Below are 18,578 nucleotides of genomic sequence, written 5' to 3' on the forward strand. Positions count from 1 at the left end.
TTATCCATAAGCAGCAGAACTTTGAATGGCACATTCCATTCTAAAAGGTATTTCTTTACTGCAAGACCAAAGACCGTATTGATCCACTTTAACAAACACTTTAACGAATGACCAAATATTTACTATTGGATTGTCACATAGTTTAATTAGTTCATCTGCATTTTACATTTCTTGAAGGGTTGTCGATTCTTGGGATGCTACTTGAGCAAGTGCTTGTATTGCTTCATTTGTATTTATCATAAAAAACTGCACATCTTTGTGGATGACCCTGTACTTGAGTCCATTATTTATTTACTCATTTGTAGCAGTGCACTTGAAGAGTTATGCACCTGAGGAGAGGTTTGTCTTTGTGAAAGATTGTCCAAGGAAAACTGGGTTCTTACACATGAAGAAAAGCACTAAAACAGGTATGCTGGAAATCTTTTTGACAGGATTTAGCTCTTGGGTACAGCTATTAGTGCTTGGGTTTCTTCTTATTGGACCACTGGTGGGATGCATTTGTCCATCCTAGTTTAGTGTTCTCAGTCTGAGTTCATTTACAGCCGCTGTTTAAAATCCTGGCTATGACTGGGGATAGTTGAGAGATCGAAGGTAGCATTGATGTATGACCATTTATATTGATACAGATTTCACAAAATATTTTCAGGCACCATTTTCATGGACAGTTCCTATACAGCATTTGTTCTTATTGGTGAAATTTAATGTTTCGAGGTTTCCACCCCCATTACTAGCTCTTGCAATGCTTGAATTTAGGGTTGTCAGCATGTTTTTCGGCTTCTTACTTAATATTCTTTTAAGAGTAGATTCACAATTATATGCATTTGTAAAATAAAGAATGTTCCTCCAACTTTTCCAACTGTCTAAAATTTTTCTTTAAGTAGCATTCACATTTGAGTTGTTTTATCCTCACCAATTCTTTCACTATTATCATGTTTTAAAATTTTATATTGTTCTATGTGTCTTAGCTTAACTGAATATTCTACCATTCCTTATCTTTCATATTGGTATTTATTTTTTTCCCCCTAGATAAAGTGACAGCAGCAAAATCTGTTTTGTTTTTAAATCAGAATTTATTAAAAATTTTCAGCTATATTTATCTATTTGAGATGATGTAAATTACAAATGGGCATTGTATTTAACTGTGAAATAATTTAAAAAATGTGATGAGTTTTACCGTTTAAGTACATACAAATATTTTATGAAAGAGTTATTTAACACAATCAAGCATTTATTAAAAACAATTTGGCTATTTTTCATGTGACTTAAGTCAAAAGCATCAGATTATCAGAACCTAAAGCAATGTGCTAAAGATGCAAAATGATAAACATATTTTGATGTCAAAATAACACCAATGGACATTCTGCTATAGAACATAAATGGTGGTTACTGACAAGTGGCTTTTATTGACACTAGAAAATGCCTTCAAAAGCAAAAAATATTCATTTTCATATCTTGATTAAACTTTGTACCAAGCTTTATGTGCTGTAAGCTAATGTAATGAGGCATAGGTAAATGTATGCATAGGCATTCATTTATTTATTTCTCTTTTTCCTGAAATATGTGTAATTTTCATTGTTTACATGACTTATTTTCTCTCTTATGTAGCTCTAAAAATTGATGCCCATAACAAATTAGAAGAATCTGCTTTGGAGCATTGTATGGAAATATACCACAGTGATGTAAAAGAAAATTCTAATTCTCTAGATGTAGTACATGAAACAACGTGTGACACTGAACATAGAACTAATAAAATTTGTGAACGGACTATCAGTTCTTCATTGCAAAATGAAACCCAGCGTAACTCGGAAGATACCCAGTGGACTAATACAGTTTCTCAGGAAACAGTTAATAAATTATTGAAAGACAGAACTGATTTAAGGAACCCAGTTTATGACAACAACAATCAAAATGCCAAATCTTGGAATTATGAAATTTTTTATAAACCAAATGACCAGATTGTTTCACATTGTGAAAAAAATATTTGCAATTCTGGAAATGTGAAGTATGCATCTAAAGATCTAAATGCATTAAATTCTAGCTTGAATGCGTGCATTACAGATGATGAAATAATTTGTGTTTCTGTACAAGAGAATGCTCTTGGAAAAACCATATGTGAATCTCATTCAGTGAAAGATACACTGGCCACAGATCTTTCAAAGCAAGGTGGATGTTTAGATGATACATGGCTACCAGATAAATTAAAAAATGATTCTGTGTCTCATGACAATTCCTTGCCACTTTCTGAAAAAGAAGACAGTTCTTTGAAAACTCATAATTCTCCAGAAGTAAAAAAAACCTTTCAGGAAAGAGCTCGTGTATCGTGTGAAGAAAATGTATCTGGAAGTGTAGTAAACAAAATTTTAAAAATATCTAATTCAGATGCTTGTGTTGAGGGTTCATATTTAGTAGAACAAAAAACAATCGAAGATAAAGTTGAGGAAGTGAAAGATATGGGTACTGAACCTGTTGATTTACTTAAACAAGCACTTTTAACAAATATTTCTACTGTTGATGTTAATACTGCTGTTGTGCAATCATATCCTCAGATTTCAAGTGCTTCTGAGTTAGACAGTGTAAGAATATTAGAGGAATCACATGAAGAAAATTCTGCATCCTGTAGTAACACTTCTTGTTTATCTACAGTCAATCAAATTTTGAACAAAATTGCAAAATCTGCATGTCCTCCACCTGTTCAGCATTTACAGTTCCAGCAGCTTGATGCTCAGGATGAAGATTCTGGTGTTAGTTCTCAAGAAGATGTAAGTGGAAATAGCCCTCCAGAAATGCTGCATGGAGATGATGCTGGTACTGTTGTAGATGCAAAGTGTGACTATTCTGAATTTAAGTTTTTAAATTTAGACTATCCTGATTGTAATCAGAAGAAAAGCATCGATTGTGTGGAAACCCCTGAAAATGTTGACATTTCTGCTAATCTTTTTTCTGAAATATCTAGAAATAATGAGGTATGTAAAACTTTAACTATAGACAATGACAAATCTGTTGAGACATTGGATACATTTGCTGGTGCACGGCCAAAACTAGATTACGTAAATGATTTGTCTGAAACTCTTAATTTTGAAGAAGATAAAAATATAGTTGATAAAGAAGTTGCAAATACTTTAAAGAACTGTGAAAAACTTAGTGAATCTGAGTGCCCATTTGATGGAGGAAAAGGGACAGATAAAGCATGCAGTGAGAAGAAGAGTCCTACTGAACAAGTGTTGTCTTTAGATATTGCGACTGATGAAATTTGTGAAGACTGTGATCCTGTTTGTAGTAGTATTAATGAGGCTGATGACTTTAAAGTGACTAATGAAGATATTTTGAATGAATCAACTAAAGAAAATATGCCAAGTGAATCATTTAATGAGGGTATTTTAAATAAATCAACTGATGAAAGTACTTTAGATAAGTCTACTGATGATATTTTAAAAAGTGAAGAAGAAGTTGCAAATTGTAACAATAGCTCTGAACCTGAACTCAACTCAGATGTCAAGATTCATATTCTACCTCGTCTTCAGAGACCAACCACCCTTGATCTTCCATCTCGTCATGTCACAACTACAGAAAGTTCGAATGAAAAAGTCCCTGTGTTAGCACAAGATGTGAATGAGATTCTAGATCAAGCACAGGTTATAGCTGCTGAAAGTCCAGCTGCCGAGTTGAAGGTTAAAGGTAGATTTTTTTATTAGTTTTTTTTAAGGAAAATTTGTATTTAGTAACAAACATTTTTTAGGTTAAAAATGATTAATTCCTATTTTAGAATTTCTTCCATGTGTGCAGCAACAATCATCATTAGGAACAGTTAAACCATTTTGGATACCAGATGCAGAAGCACCAAATTGTATGCATTGTGGAATTAAGTTCACAGTAATCAAAAGGAGACATCACTGCAGAGCATGTGGCAAGGTTAAACTTTTTTTTAAACTAATGTATTACTGCTTAAATATGTATAATGCTATAAGATTTATTTTGTTAGTAACTTTTCAAGCTCACAGATTTTTGTAAACATTTTCTTTTTAGGTTTTATGTTCTCGTTGCTGTAACCAAAAGGCTCGATTAGCTTATCTAAACAAGGAAGACAGAATCTGCCAACCCTGTGCTGAAATTCTATCAAGTAATTTGTGACTAATATTACCATTTAGATGTACATTATGATGCAAGGTTTTTGATCAGCATTAAAATGATTTACTATTTTAATAATATTGTAATTTGTTACTTTAATTTTGAATGCATAAAGATTTTTTTCATACATATTCTGCTTTCCTCCAATTTAATTTCTAGCATTACAGAATAAGAATCCTGTTCCTGTTGCTGATTCACAAAGTTCAAGTTCTTGTGGAAGTAGTCCAAATTTTTCCCCAAGTCCCCAAGTTCCTAATTCAAATTTTAGTGATAAAAATTCTTGGCGCCCTCATCCTAATAATCCTGATGATTACTGTTCTACTATTCCACCTTTACAACAAATACAACTGTCTGGATCAAGACCCCCACCCACAGTTATGGTTCCCATTGGTGTTCTTAAAAGAGGTAATTCATATACCTGTTTTCCTTTTTCATTGGAGATGAATTATTTTAAAATGCATATCATTTTGTGAAATTTAAGTTAAAAAAAAAAGCTTTTATGTGTGATATGGTCAGTACATCAATATTTGTTACAATGCTAAATCAAAGCTCTTTTATTTTTTAGCATCTGTGTATGCATATGTTAATCATCACAAAATATATTTACTTAATTTGCACGTTTCTAATGTGATTTCATTTAAATTTTGCTGTTCCTTTACGTATTTTATTTGTTGAACGCTTGATATTCATTTTGTCATCAACAAGATTTCTCAAAAGGAAATGTTTCTAAACATAGTTCGGAGACATTCATAAGTTTGGCTTTCTTATTTTGAACAGAATTTTAATTTTATTCTTATCAGATTATGGAAAAGTCTATCTGCCTAAGTGAAGGGGTGCTTTTGTGGATGACTTTCTAAGGGAAATTGGCTCATATACAAGTTACACATGTAAGATAACACAAAATGCCTCTGCAGTCATCCCATTCATTGTTATTCGAGTCCAGTTTAAATTATTAGTGTTAAATAATCTTCTGCACTCAGCCACTTTTTATCATTTAGAACTTAACAAACTAAAATTTCACTGAGTAGTAGTTTTAAAATGTATGTCATATAAAAGTAATATTATTTTCATCATTTTCATCATTTGTATTTATTACACTGTCTTTACATGCACATTAAAAATTGGAATAATTTAAAATAAAAACATATTTAAAGAATGAAATAAGGAAAATTTCAAATGCTGATTGGAACCATATTAAAAGTGATTTGATTAGAAATAATTAAAAATAATACGCATTTGTAAATATGTTAGTTTTTAATAATAATTTCTCAAGAATGTTAATAGAAGAACCTCTGAAAATTAAATTTCTTCGCTATCTGATATCCAAGCCAATTTTTTATGCATTTATAATTTTTTTCTTTACATAACTTGCAATGTTAGGAGTATTTTCAACTGAAAAAAGAAATTTTTTTGTCCGAATTTATATCAAGGACTCAGAATAATCTTGATTTCTGATACCTAGTTTACTGTGGCTATTATTACTTTTTAGCAATTAGCAAAAAGTAATGCATTTTTTTAGTGCCAACATTTTTAATAATTAAATACAGTACAAAGTCCGTAATCCGGACTCGTCGGGACTTCAGCAATTCTGGATTATAGATCATCAATTTAAATCTGGTAAGATGGCATGCAGAAATTATACAATTAAAAATATGAAACTGTAATTTATGAAATAAAGAGCAATTATGATCTAAAGGGTATCAAAATTTACAAAAAAAAGCTTAATATTTATTTGTTTACTTTAGTAAACATTTCTATCAATGTAAGTTGTTTATGTTGCTTTGTTTCTTGTGCTAATACTTTTTCTTTAATTCTATAAACAGACATAATTTCTTGTTCAGTTACAAAATTCCACTGTTCAAGTCCTGTAATTGCTGTGTCGAGAATACCGACTAACTTGTCAATCAAAATTTTTTCATTTTCAATGATGTTCTCTGTTACTTTCTTCACTATCCGAAGCGCGCATGGGTAAATGCTTTACTGGCTTTATGCTCATGCGTAGTGGACGCGCGCATCAAACTCGCATGCGTAAAGGCTTTACATGCATGCGTAAGTTTGTGGCTTTGAGGTCCAGATCATAGATCATTCCGGATAATGGACATCCGGATTACGGACTTTGTACTGTATCTCATTTAAAATGAATTATATATTTTAAATTTAGGTAATGCAAGCAGACTTGCTAACAAAACAAAAAAATAAAACAATAAAGTTACTAATGATAGTGTTCATATATTTTAAATTTAGGTAATGCAAGCAGACTTGCTAACAAAACAAAAAATAAAACAATAAAGTTACTAATGATAGTGTTCATAACTTTCTCCGAGACATTCCAATCTTGCAGATTTTACATACAACCCAAGTTTGCATTTTTTAAAATTTTTACTGCACACAGCACACTGTTTCATTGAATCAGATTTTACCAGCCTAGGAAACGAATCAGTGGTAAAGGGACTGTGATAGACGAATAATTCCTATCACATGTTTGAAAATATGATTAATTAAATTTATATGAAAGATTTGGTGAGCAATCCTTTTTTATCTTTAAATAATATAAATGCATTTAAAATGGCAATGTTAAAGGAATGAAAGAAGTTTCTTCTTCCATTTCTGATACTTTTGTGAAAATCTATAGGAATTTGCCATTCTGCCACTGAGGTCAACATATCTCATAGTTTTGTTGTAATCATAAATAAGTGCAGGTTTTGAAGTTGTTTCACAATTATTTAAACCTGGAAGGCGTTCATTGTCTTGTTCATACATAGAACTTATAACATCATGTCTTTCCAGTATTCAAGAGTAAGGACATTTGAATATTTCTTACCAAAATCACTGCTTTTCTGGCCATCAAATCCATGGTAAACCTTTTCATTGGGTCTGTATTGTTTCGTAGCAGTCTATCTCATAATTATTTCTTAGTTCTGGAAAGAGTAGAAAAGTTATTCTTACATAGGAATGTTTTTTTCTTTCACGTATCTTGCTAAATGTAGAGCATACTCCGATGCCCATCAACCTTTAAATCTTTCCTCTTTATCTTTCCACAAACAAATTCTTATGTCCTACATATAGACATTTTCAGGACACAGTTTATCAGTTTATAATCCACAATGTTTATGTATTTTAAAGCTATACTGATAAAACCTATACAACTTTTAAAACAGTCACTTCATAAACAGCAGATTATATAACCTGACTTAAAATTGCATTTAAAATGGCAATGTTAAAGGAATGAAAGAAGTTTCTTCTTCCATTTCTGATACTTTTGTGAAAATCTATAGGAATTTGCCATTCTGCCACTGAGGTCAACATATCTCATAGTTTTGTTGTAATCATAAATAAGTGCAGGTTTTGAAGTTGTTTCACAATTATTTAAACCTGGAAGGCGTTCATTGTCTTGTTCATACATAGAACTTATAACATCATGTCTTTCCAGTATTCAAGAGTAAGGACATTTGAATATTTCTTACCAAAATCACTGCTTTTCTGGCCATCAAATCCATGGTAAACCTTTTCATTGGGTCTGTATTGTATCGTAGCAGTCTATCTCATAATTATTTCTTAGTTCTGGAAAGAGTAGAAAAGTTATTCTTACATAGGAATGTTTTTTTCTTTCACGTATCTTGCTAAATGTAGAGCATACTCCGATGCCCATCAACCTTTAAATCTTTCCTCTTTATCTTTCCACAAACAAATTCTTATGTCCTACATATAGACATTTTCAGGACACAGTTTATCAGTTTATAATCCACAATGTTTATGTATTTTAAAGCTATACTGATAAAACCTATACAACTTTTAAAACAGTCACTTCATAAACAGCAGATTATATAACCTGACTTAAAATTGCAGTCAAGTATTTGAAATACCTCTCTAAGTTTCTGCAGGTGGTCATAATTAGGACTTGTCCTCGATGGTAGTGTATCATTAGCAAAGGGCAGAAAGCATAATATTTTTTAAAAACTATCAAGAGATATTTTGTGAAAAAATGGGAGTTTCAATCCATTTGTTCTCCAGTAATCACTTATTGAATCATTTTCTTTATATCCACATAGCAATGTCCCTGTCAAAAATGAAAACTTTTCAGAGGATGTACCATTCTTCCACTCAACATCATGCGATCTACACTTTTTTGTTTTGAGCAGCATAATGATCTTTTTCTTGTACAATTTTGTCTATCAGCTTCTTATTAAAAAAAGTTCGAAATAATCAATTTCATTCTTGTCATTAATTCAGATCTTCCTCTAAAATCATGTACTATTACTCTTTTGCAGCTGTGAAATTATCACATAGTTTTTCCATACAAACTCTGTATTTATAGTTGAAAGTTATAAACCGTTTTGATTAGACATCCAGTTTGAACATCCGGGCTTTTCTACATCATTTTGGAATACTGGCAGTGAACATTGAGATTCCAGTTCCGTAAGATTTCCTAGATCTTAGAAGCAGAAAATTGTTTTTCTACATGTTCAGATACTGGCTTAAATAAATTTATTTAACCTTGAAGTAGAAAACAAAAGTAACTACAAAATCACAGGCAGCATACACCGCTAAAACTATTCATAGAATATTAACTCAAGAACACTATAGTGTTGTCAAAAAAGTACAAAGAAAGTGTGACAGTAGAATTATAGTTTTAGCACTCCCTTCAGTTCTGTTGTTAGTAGAAATAAAAAGAGTGTCATCAATGACATAAGCAAGAAAAACTTAAGGACTTATTGAATGAAAAGCAAATTAATGCAAATCGGTGAAATGTTCACGAGTGTCTTATCTTTTATGTTGAGCAGTTCTCTTAACCTTTTAAATTTTGCTTTCGGAAGAGCTTTCTTAAAAATATCTGCTAACCGCTCTTCAGATTTTACATACTTGTGTGCAGAAATTAAGGGTGAAATGGAAAAATTAGCTTATCAGTGGAATGAAGAGGCAGAGCAAAGAACCTGTCAAGAGATCTATCTGTCACTTGATAGGTAGACTTGATACCTTGAAAGACCTATGACCTTGATCAGTTGATACCTTGAAAGACCTATCAAGTGATCAAATAGGGTAGAGGTCTTCAACCCATGGCCCGCTAAAGGCATTTTAGTGGCCCCACATTTGAATTTGAAGAAAAATTTATTTTTAAGAAATTTTGATTTCAAGAAAAATTGCCTTGTCAGCTTTTTGTCATAAAAAAACTTTTTTCTCTTATTCTTCATATTTAAAACATTTTATTGACATGCCTGATATTATTTGAAATAAAATTTCCTGAAAATGACCAATTTTTCAAAAATTTCAAGTTATCTTATGTAATTTTAAAAATAAAAAATTTGACATCATAAAATCTCAACACGATAAAAAGGGTAGATTCGTACCTCTAACAGGTTTGCAACAGATGTCAGTCTTTGGTTAATATGTCGTCAAAGGTTACCTTGAGCATGCCGCTACTATAGAGGGGAGGAACAGAATTCTATTTCTCCTAATGCTCCAGTTGTCAAAGGGATTGGTGATCGTAAAAAATCCTGTTTGATTTGGTGTTAAGCAGATTTTCTACTGTTGATTTTAAGCTAGGTTACTCATGCTCACTCCACATTCTAAAATTCAGAAGCGTTTATGGTCTTTGAATGAGTACACAATGGCAAGACGTGATAACAAAAAAAGAAAAGTTGAAGAAAAAGTGCATTAAAAAAAAAGTGGCCAGATCTTCATTTTTTTTTTTTTTTTTTTTTTTTGTTGTACATAAGCGTAAAGCCTTTTGCCTTATTTGCAATGACAGTATAGCTGTCATAAAGGAATACAACATTAAGAGACATTATATACTAACCACTGTGAGAAATATTCTGCATTGGAACGTCATTTTTGAAGTGATAAGGTCAAATAATAAGTAAAGTAATAATAAGTAAGTGATAAGGTAAGTTGAATTAAAATCAAAACTAAATTTTCAGCAGTCTTTCTTCACCGCAGCGAACAAAGAATCTGAAAATAGTGTTCATGTTAGTTACATGATAGCAAAAAAAATTGCTAAGCATGGAAAATTCTTTGCTGATGGAGCATTTGTTAAAGAATGTCTTCATGGTGCAGTTGATGTGCTTTGTCCATCACAGGCTCTAAGTCATATTGAATATTAGCTAATCTGGTGTGACTGTTGCGAGACACATAAAGGATATATTCAGAAATTAAAAATTCAAATGCAAAAAATTTGAGTTTTATTCTGTAGTGATGGATGAATTAACATATGGAACAGATACTGCACAAGTAGCCATTTTTATTCGTGGCATTGATAGACTTCACAATTGTAGAGGAATTAGCCATTGTCATTGCACTTAGAGGTATAACATGAGGAACGGATTTGTATTCGCGTCTAACACAAACTTTGGATAAATGTGAGTTAGTAATATATCTGCTATAACCGGATGGTGTTAAATCTATGACCGGAGAGAAAATAGGAGTAAAAACTATTCAAATCTGATGTGAAGGTAGATGGATATAATACTATGATGACTTTCCACTGCATCATCCACCAACAAAATTTATGCAAGTCCTTCTCAAACTCTGATGTGATGAATACTGTTGTGAAAGTGGTTAATTTCATTTGGTCTAAAAGACTTAATCACAGGCAATTTCAACAGTTATTGAGTGATTTGGAAGCTGAATATGGTGATGTTGTGTATTATGCGGAAGTACGTTGGTTGAGCCGAGGAAAGAGGCTTCAGCTCCTGTTTCCTTTGAAGAGTGAAGTTCAACAATTCATGGAATCTGAAGGGAAATCTATTTACGAGTTCAATGATGAGAAATGTTTGAGAGACTTTCTTGTCGATATTACAGATCATCTCAATAATTTGAACTACCGCTTACTTTATTTCTTTGTGAAAGCTTTTAAGACAAAGTTAATCCTGTGGGAAAGTCAGCTGCTAAATAAGAATTCCACTTACTTTCCAAAATTGGTGGAATGTGTGAAGAACTCTGCAACATGGAATTCAAATAATTATATACTAAGCATTTCAAATTAGAAAGAGGAATTCAAAAGCCGATTTTCGTGAAAATTAAATTTTTATCAGAATTATCATTTCCAGTAGACGTTGGAAGTGTTTCAACTAAACTTCAATCAGAATTTATAGATTTACCGTGTGACTGCAGTAAAATACAAGTTTCTTGAAAATCCTACATTAATTTATTTTCATTTTTTATTTATTTAATCCTACATTGATAGATCCAAAAATTCGTAAACATGCATTCTTCATGTCTTCTATCATTGGCAGTACCTACATATGTGAACAGCTTTTTAGTAAAATGATAAATCCTAAAATCAAAAACAAGAACACGGCTGACATTTGGAGAATCGACATTTGGGCATTTCGGCTTTATGAATTGCAACAATACAGATTAAACTGGATATTGATCCTTTAATCAAGGGAAAAAAAAAAAAAAAAAAAAAATGAAATTTCACATTAAAACAAAAGTAAATTTCATCTCCCGCAAGTAATCCAAGTTTGTTTTTCCTTTGTTTATTGTAAATGCATTTTGTGACATCATTCTGTACAATCAGCATTATACTTTTTTTTCATAGTTAAAAAAAGTTGCAAAACATTTTAATTTGATTTCCATTTGGCTTTTTGGAGCCAATGTATGTAGATACACAAATCTGTAACAATCTTCTTGGAACTTCTGTAACTTCACTTGGAATCAATTGCAGTCTTGCAAAACAAACCTCCCTTTTTTATATAAATTTTCTGATTACACTATTTTTTGAGAGACATGTGGCCCTCGGCCGTGAAAGGTTGAAGACCCCTATACTAGAGTAAAAATGAGTATAATTTAATCAGATGTACTAGGAAGTCAAGGTATCCACATCGGATTTTTAAAATATGTTGTAATGCTACGTTAGAAGCCATAATGTGTTTTCACCTAAATGAAGGCCATAAATTTTAGGTTCCCTAAACAACAGTGAGTGAAATCTAATTACCATTTTAAAAAAGAGTAAAATTTGGGTCTTTGCATGACTTCATCTTTTTTACTATGCTAAAAATAGAATTATCAACTGAGTTGAATGAAGTAGTTTCTTACAAGCTATAAATAAATTACATTTATTATTAATCTAATTATGTTGCTGTAACTTAAGCAGGTAATCTTCTAAATAATTTTAAAATTAAATTTGATAATTACCGTAATTTCCGGAAGAAAGGACGCATCAGCGTAAACGGCGCACTCAAGAAAAATGGCGGGAAAAAAATTAAAATTACATAGAAACGGCGCATCAGCGTAAACGCCGCAATAGATTAAATTGCGCGTGACATCGTCGTAGACCGTATAGATGCAAAAACTCAACCTAAGTCCTGATATATGACATACCAGTTAAGAAAAATGCATGAAAGAAACCATAACTCAAAAATAAATTAAAGATAAGAAATGTATAGCTTCTGTGCCATTTAGAGACATTTTAAAAAATTTTCCGCTCCCTTCTTACTTAAAAACTATCCAACAAGTACTTGTACTCAAACTGATGGGATCTGTATTTGGCAGAATGCCAAGAAAAATCCATTCATGCTGAAGGGGAAATACGTCATAGTTCGTTATTGCAAGGCAGGTGGAGTCGTGTCCGCCTTTGAAAAAACTTGCAGAAACGGCAGGGGTGGGGAGAGGATAGGTCCTGGAAGATTCATCGAATAGCAGAGAAGAGAGACTATTCAAACTGATGAGGATGTTGATTTGAAAGGGGGAAGAATGTTATTGTTCTGAGATCTCGTTTAGGGTGAATAAGGCATGTAGGTCCGTTCAAGGGAAAGAATGTAAACAAAATAACGTTCGCAAAAAGCAACTGAGTGGTCTTTTGTGTGGGAATAGCACCAGTCTATGCACATTGACAAGACCATCCAAACTATGTACAATGACCATCGTAGGAAATATTTTATTTTTAATGCACCTAAACGCCGCATGGGTAGAAATGCCGCACCCGCTGAAAATTTAAGTTTTCAACACGTAAACGCCGCGGCGTTTCTTCCGGAAATTACGGTAACATTATTCCAATTAAATTTAGGTATTTATACTGGATTGAAATATGTTTAAATTGTTATTAATAATAGTCAACAGTTCAGTTTAAAGTACAGAGTAATGGAGAAATTGCAGGTTGCCTATTGCAGAAATTATGTTGTGGCTTCAACTTTAGCTTCACCATCCACTAGGAGAAAAAATATTAATTTGATGTACTTTGTTAGACTGATGATAGCCAGATTTGAAAGCAAGTGTAAGACATCCAGCTTCTGGGGCATTAATATGTACTGATAACCTGAACTAGAGTAAAATCTGCACTTTGGTTATTTCTGTATTTGCTGTCAATTTAGTGTCCCAAGCTATAGTTGAATTTCTCCTCCTGGTAATGATTCATCCAGAGTTGTGTTATGAATATTAATTCTTCATTTGATGTTTATGTGCTTTGCATTATGCTAATTGTTGAGTAGAAGTTGCAGTGATATTCATTAGCTTTGATTATTCCTATTCTGTCATTTTTTGCATCAAATATTTGCATTTTATTAACAGTTTCTTAAATAATTTTTGATTGTGCAAGTTTAGTCTCACATGTTTGAGCAATAATTATGTATTACCTGATAAATATTTTTGTTATGATGAGATTTTATGCTTGAAACTTGTATTTCATTCTTGAATTTGAAGAAGTTAAAAAAGTGTAAATAGATCAGTTTTTCAAAAATAAAATGGATGTAAATATAATGTAAATATTGGCATATTATCCATTTAAAATTCTGCTTTATTATTTATAGCATTCATATTTATATAAAATTGTTTATTCATTTGCTTGTAATTACATTGAAGTGTAGGTTTTAGTTTAGTTACAGATTTTATGTTGTATTTAAGGTAATTCCTTTCAATTGATTAATTGCTAATTTTTCTATTTATGATTTACTGTGAATTTTAGCTGTCTGAATGAGATCTACACATCCACATGTGTGCATATAAAAGTTAAATTTTATCAAGTCAGCTTTATTTTTTAAAATTAATGAATTATCATTTTATCAAACTTGGCTTTGGGGAAAATCAAAAATTTGATTATTTAGTCAATCAGGTGATTGATAATCATGATTTCAGAAATGTTATATATTTATTAAAATATGGAATATTAAATTTAGTTTGTAAATTAAAAAAATATTGCCTAATCCCCAAATGAATTTGAATCCCTAGAAAAGCATATCTAGAGGGCAAAAGTGTTTTTCAGTGCGATGTTTTCCATATAATTAATTATCGATATGTTTTAATGTGCACAGAAATATGAACCGTATCAAGTTCTTTGCCTTTTACTCACTTTTATTTTTTCTGAACATTTAGGCAGAAGATATCATATATTTTTAATTTCTGTAGCTGTGGAGTGTTTTCATTTCGCTTTGAATAGTTTTCGTGTGATTTCATGATAATTCTGGGAGTTAGTTAATTTATCCAGTTTTATTTGACGCAAATTACTTGTAAATTACATTTAAATCATAGTTTTATGTTTCAGAAGTGAACTTAAATTTTGTTTTAAAAAAAATCTCATCTTATTTTCCAAAACACTTCCATGGAAACCATAAAAATTAAGATATAAGGCATGTATAAAGGGAAAGGTATAAATTATACGTAATAACAAGCATGTAAAAGTAATTTATCTGCAGATGCATTGTATAATATGCTGGTACATATGAATACAAATGTGTATATGTAGCAGTATTATCTCATAGGAAATAAACCACGTAGAGAACCTAAACAAGTCATTTTCTCAGATGGCATTCGACCTGGTGGTGATTTGACAGAACATGCAGAATCAGTGCCTGCTTATCGACGCATAGGGAGAAAGAGAGTAGATAAAGTATCAGGTATGCAAAATTTTTTGTTTTCTATTTTTATGTAAGGAGCTTGTGTATTTACAAATTGCTATGGTATTGTCTAAGGATTTTTCTGATTTTCTGTATTGTCAATTTAAAAAAGCATTAAATATGCTGTAACATTAGAAAAATTAATGAGCTGTCAGTAATAACTATTTCTTAATATAGGTTTGACTTACTAGTGTGTTGCACTATAGATTTGACCCCATTTTTGAAATTCAGTTTAAAATTGCTGAGAAAATGGTAAATGTGTGCTAGTTACATAATTTAATATTAAATATTATTAAGCTGAGAAAGTTGAATATGATGAAAAAGATTTTTTAAAAATGAACTTTTTATTATACCATTGTAAGGGGGAGATCTCTATTTACATGTAAAAGTATTGTAATAAAATAATTACTTTGTGCCAATACATTCCAAAAAAGTAAATAAAACTTTATAATACCAAGTTTTCAAATAAAAGCATGAAAATTGACACGTTAAAAGCAAGCATTAACTAGTAGCAAAATTTGCCTCATATCAATCAGCAAAATAAATTTATTTTTCACTAACAGAAATTCCACATTCTGTGCAATTTTTTTTTTTTCTATTTCTGGGGATGTCAGGTTATTTGCACAGAATTTGAGCATGTTTGCTTTATTATTTTCAACCCGAATCTGATTGTAGGTGTCTTCAACTGATTTCTTAAGTAAGGTTCATTAAGAGACATTGATCAGTTATGAAAAAAATTGTTTTCATTTACAAGTTCCACCCTTCTGCAGGGTTTAATTTTTGTCTGGTGTTCTTAAAGAAGCTGAGGAAATTTCTTCACTTAACAACACAGGGTGAGGTCTAACAACAAATATTTGCCTCGGAAGTAGTGAATAAGAAGTGTTACTTTCCGATTATCTGCACCCCACCATGATCTTGGTCATGAAAAATTTTTCATGAGGCAAAGCAATATGTCACCAAAATATAGTTATATGACAACCCATGATGCTGCCAAAATTTTTATATATGTGGCAACTCAAGTATGTGCATAGCACGCCTGTTGAATTAGATGATGAGTTAGTGCAAGTCTAATATTTTTTTTTAACATTTTGGAAACAGACCATTGTGTATATGGGAAGAACACAATGGTCACAGAAAAGGATTTCTTGAAAAAGGTTGAGGGTTTCATGACCATTAGTTCTTGCTTCTGAAATTATATTGATTGATTGCTCTTCTTCAAATTTCTTAGTTTTGTGCTATTTTGAAAATGACTACTGCTTTTCGTGCATGAGTTTAGCGAAAGGCTAGTCACCAACAAGTTTGTAGATGCTCACTTGCACGTTTGTGACTTTTCAGAGGGAATGAATTACTTCTTTCTGAAATTGATTGCATGATTACTCTACCTTTAGGTAGCCACAAAGCAAATCTGGCAACAAGAGTAATGGAATAATTTTCTTGATGCAACTGGCATCACTGTTTAGAATTAATTTTATTTCTAAAGAGCAAAATTAAGCAAAAAATAGGTAAGCAATCTATCCATTCTCATCATTGTAGTGAGGTATAGATGTGATGTTTAAAGATAAAAGTCAGTCAATTTGTTAATATTGACTTTATTGATTTAAGATAGTATTAATATGGAAAATGTTATTAAAAGAAGAGTTCATTTAAAACATGAGGAAATTGAAATTAAATTTTCTTTAGAGTCAATTGCTACAGATTTTGCTGAACTGGATGATAAAATTGGTGCTGCTTTAATAGACGCCGTATATGATGTTGAATATGAGAAAAGTGAAGAATATCAAGGAAAATCGGATGTTGCTGGGACTTGTAATAAAGCATGTCTCGATAAACATTCAAATTTTTGTTAACTGTTGGTAGCGAATGCAGATGAAATAACAAAATTAAAGCTCCCCAAAATAGAATTGGTTAAATTTAGCATGTAAGTGAAAAACTGGCTTTTCAGAGTCAGTTAAGTAAAATTCATGATGATGAGTCAATTTGTTTTGAAGATAAATTTCAGTATTTCATCCAATGCATGACAGTTGGCAATAGAGCCCGAGAAATTATAGATGGCTATCCGCCAATGGTGTTAACTATGCAAAAGCCATTGATAGCCTGAAAACAAGGTTTGGCAACGAAGAACTACTTATTGAGTGTTATGTCCACGAAATGTTATCATTGGTAGTAAAAAATGCTAATCAATGTGAAAATAAAGAGGAACATTATGAAGCAGTATGATAGATATGAGTCACATATCTAGAGTCAGGTCTTTAAAGTTGATTGGCATAACTACTGGCAAGTATGCTGCCATGTTATTCCCATTGATGGAATCTTGCATCTCCTAAAATTTGTTAAGTGTTTGGTTATGTAATCAAGTGATCAATTAAAAAAAATATTCTTATGGTGATAAACTATCCCAGTTGTTTCTTCATGCAGAAGTTGAAGGTGCAGAATGAATCCAAAGCTGGTTTTAAAATCAAATGAAATTTCAGATTAAAAGCAAACATTTAAAAGTTCACAAAAGACGAAATTTTTGTCTCAAGAGCTAAAAAAACCTGCTTTTGTGTTTTGTGGCAAAACATGTTATTTTTAAGACCGTTTTAAAGCCCAAAAATTGTCTTTTGAGGAAAAAAATGATATTTCAAGGAAAAACAAAGCATGCTTGAGAATGAGGCATAGTTTGAAAAATTGCTAGGCTAATGTTCAATGGATAATTTGTGAAACGAAACATTGGACTATAGTATTCCCTTTGTCTAATGTAGATAAGAAATTCAGAGATTTCTTGCATTGATGAAAATGTAATGTTATCTAACAAAAGCCAAACAAATTATCTTCTACAAATTCTACTTGTGTCCGTTGAAGCAAATGGTAAGAGAAGTAATAGCTTTATTTGACACGGTATCACAGAAGTAATATATTTTTAAATATGCAATGAACCAAATGAGAGTGACTGCTGAACGAACTGAAAATTTAACACCTTACATTTGGAAGGCAACATAAATGTTACAAACTATCGGTGAGTAATTTAAAGAAGAATTATGCTTGTGAAATTCAACTTCTGGAATAGCAGGTTATTTGTGAGCACATTCCTAGTGTTCAGGAAGGACCCTGAATGGTTGAGTTATGAGATAAAGGCCTGTCTTACCGATGTAGGAAAAGACTCGCTCCCAGTAGAATTTTTAATTGGAGCTGATTATGCTGGAAGTCTTTACACTGGGATCATTTTCTACTTATCATCTGGTCTTGTTGCAATACAGACACTACTCGCCTGGATTATTATGGGCAATATAAATAACTGCATTTCATCTCAAAGTACTTCATCTTTGATAACCAATATGCTAATCCACAGCAACAATTTAGAGAATTTATGGAAATTAGATGTTTTAGGAATAACTGATCCCGGTGAAAGCAAGTACAGTCAAAAGTCATTAATTCAGACATCTATAATCCGGACCTCAAAGCTTCAAACTTTCTGCGCATGCGTCAACGCGTAAGGCCTTTACGGCTGAGAATATGCTTGTGCGTGTGCGCAAAATACGTTTACGAGTGCGCGTTTAATGTATAACAGACGGTATAAGCTAAGCTAAAATTATTTAATTATCTATTTCAGTTAATGTTGCAGATTGCGTTGTTCCTTAATCTTCGAAT

At 31.7% G+C, this 18,578-nt stretch overlaps 1 protein-coding gene across 2 annotated transcripts in view; it reads left to right on the forward strand.

Annotated features, from left to right (window-relative positions):
- Sara (Smad anchor for receptor activation) overlaps window positions 1-18,578 on the forward strand; it is a 112,466-nt gene that overhangs the window by 33,107 nt on the left and 60,781 nt on the right. The window contains exons 3-7 of one of the 2 annotated variants that reach the window (XM_085807299.1): window positions 1,606-3,675; window positions 3,764-3,909; window positions 4,024-4,117; window positions 4,285-4,530; window positions 14,817-14,951. In XM_085807299.1, the coding sequence (XP_085663425.1) occupies window positions 1,606-3,675; window positions 3,764-3,909; window positions 4,024-4,117; window positions 4,285-4,530; window positions 14,817-14,951 (2,691 nt within the window). The remainder of the gene's footprint in view (window positions 1-1,605; window positions 3,676-3,763; window positions 3,910-4,023; window positions 4,118-4,284; window positions 4,531-14,816; window positions 14,952-18,578) is intronic. The other variant, XM_085807300.1, reaches the window with a different exon arrangement.

Source organism: Stegodyphus dumicola, chromosome X1 (assembly GCF_044657685.1).
Source record: "Stegodyphus dumicola isolate Sdum_Otavi_A_Nest chromosome X1, ASM4465768v1".
In the NCBI taxonomy this organism is placed as follows: Eukaryota; Metazoa; Arthropoda; class Arachnida; order Araneae; family Eresidae; genus Stegodyphus; species Stegodyphus dumicola.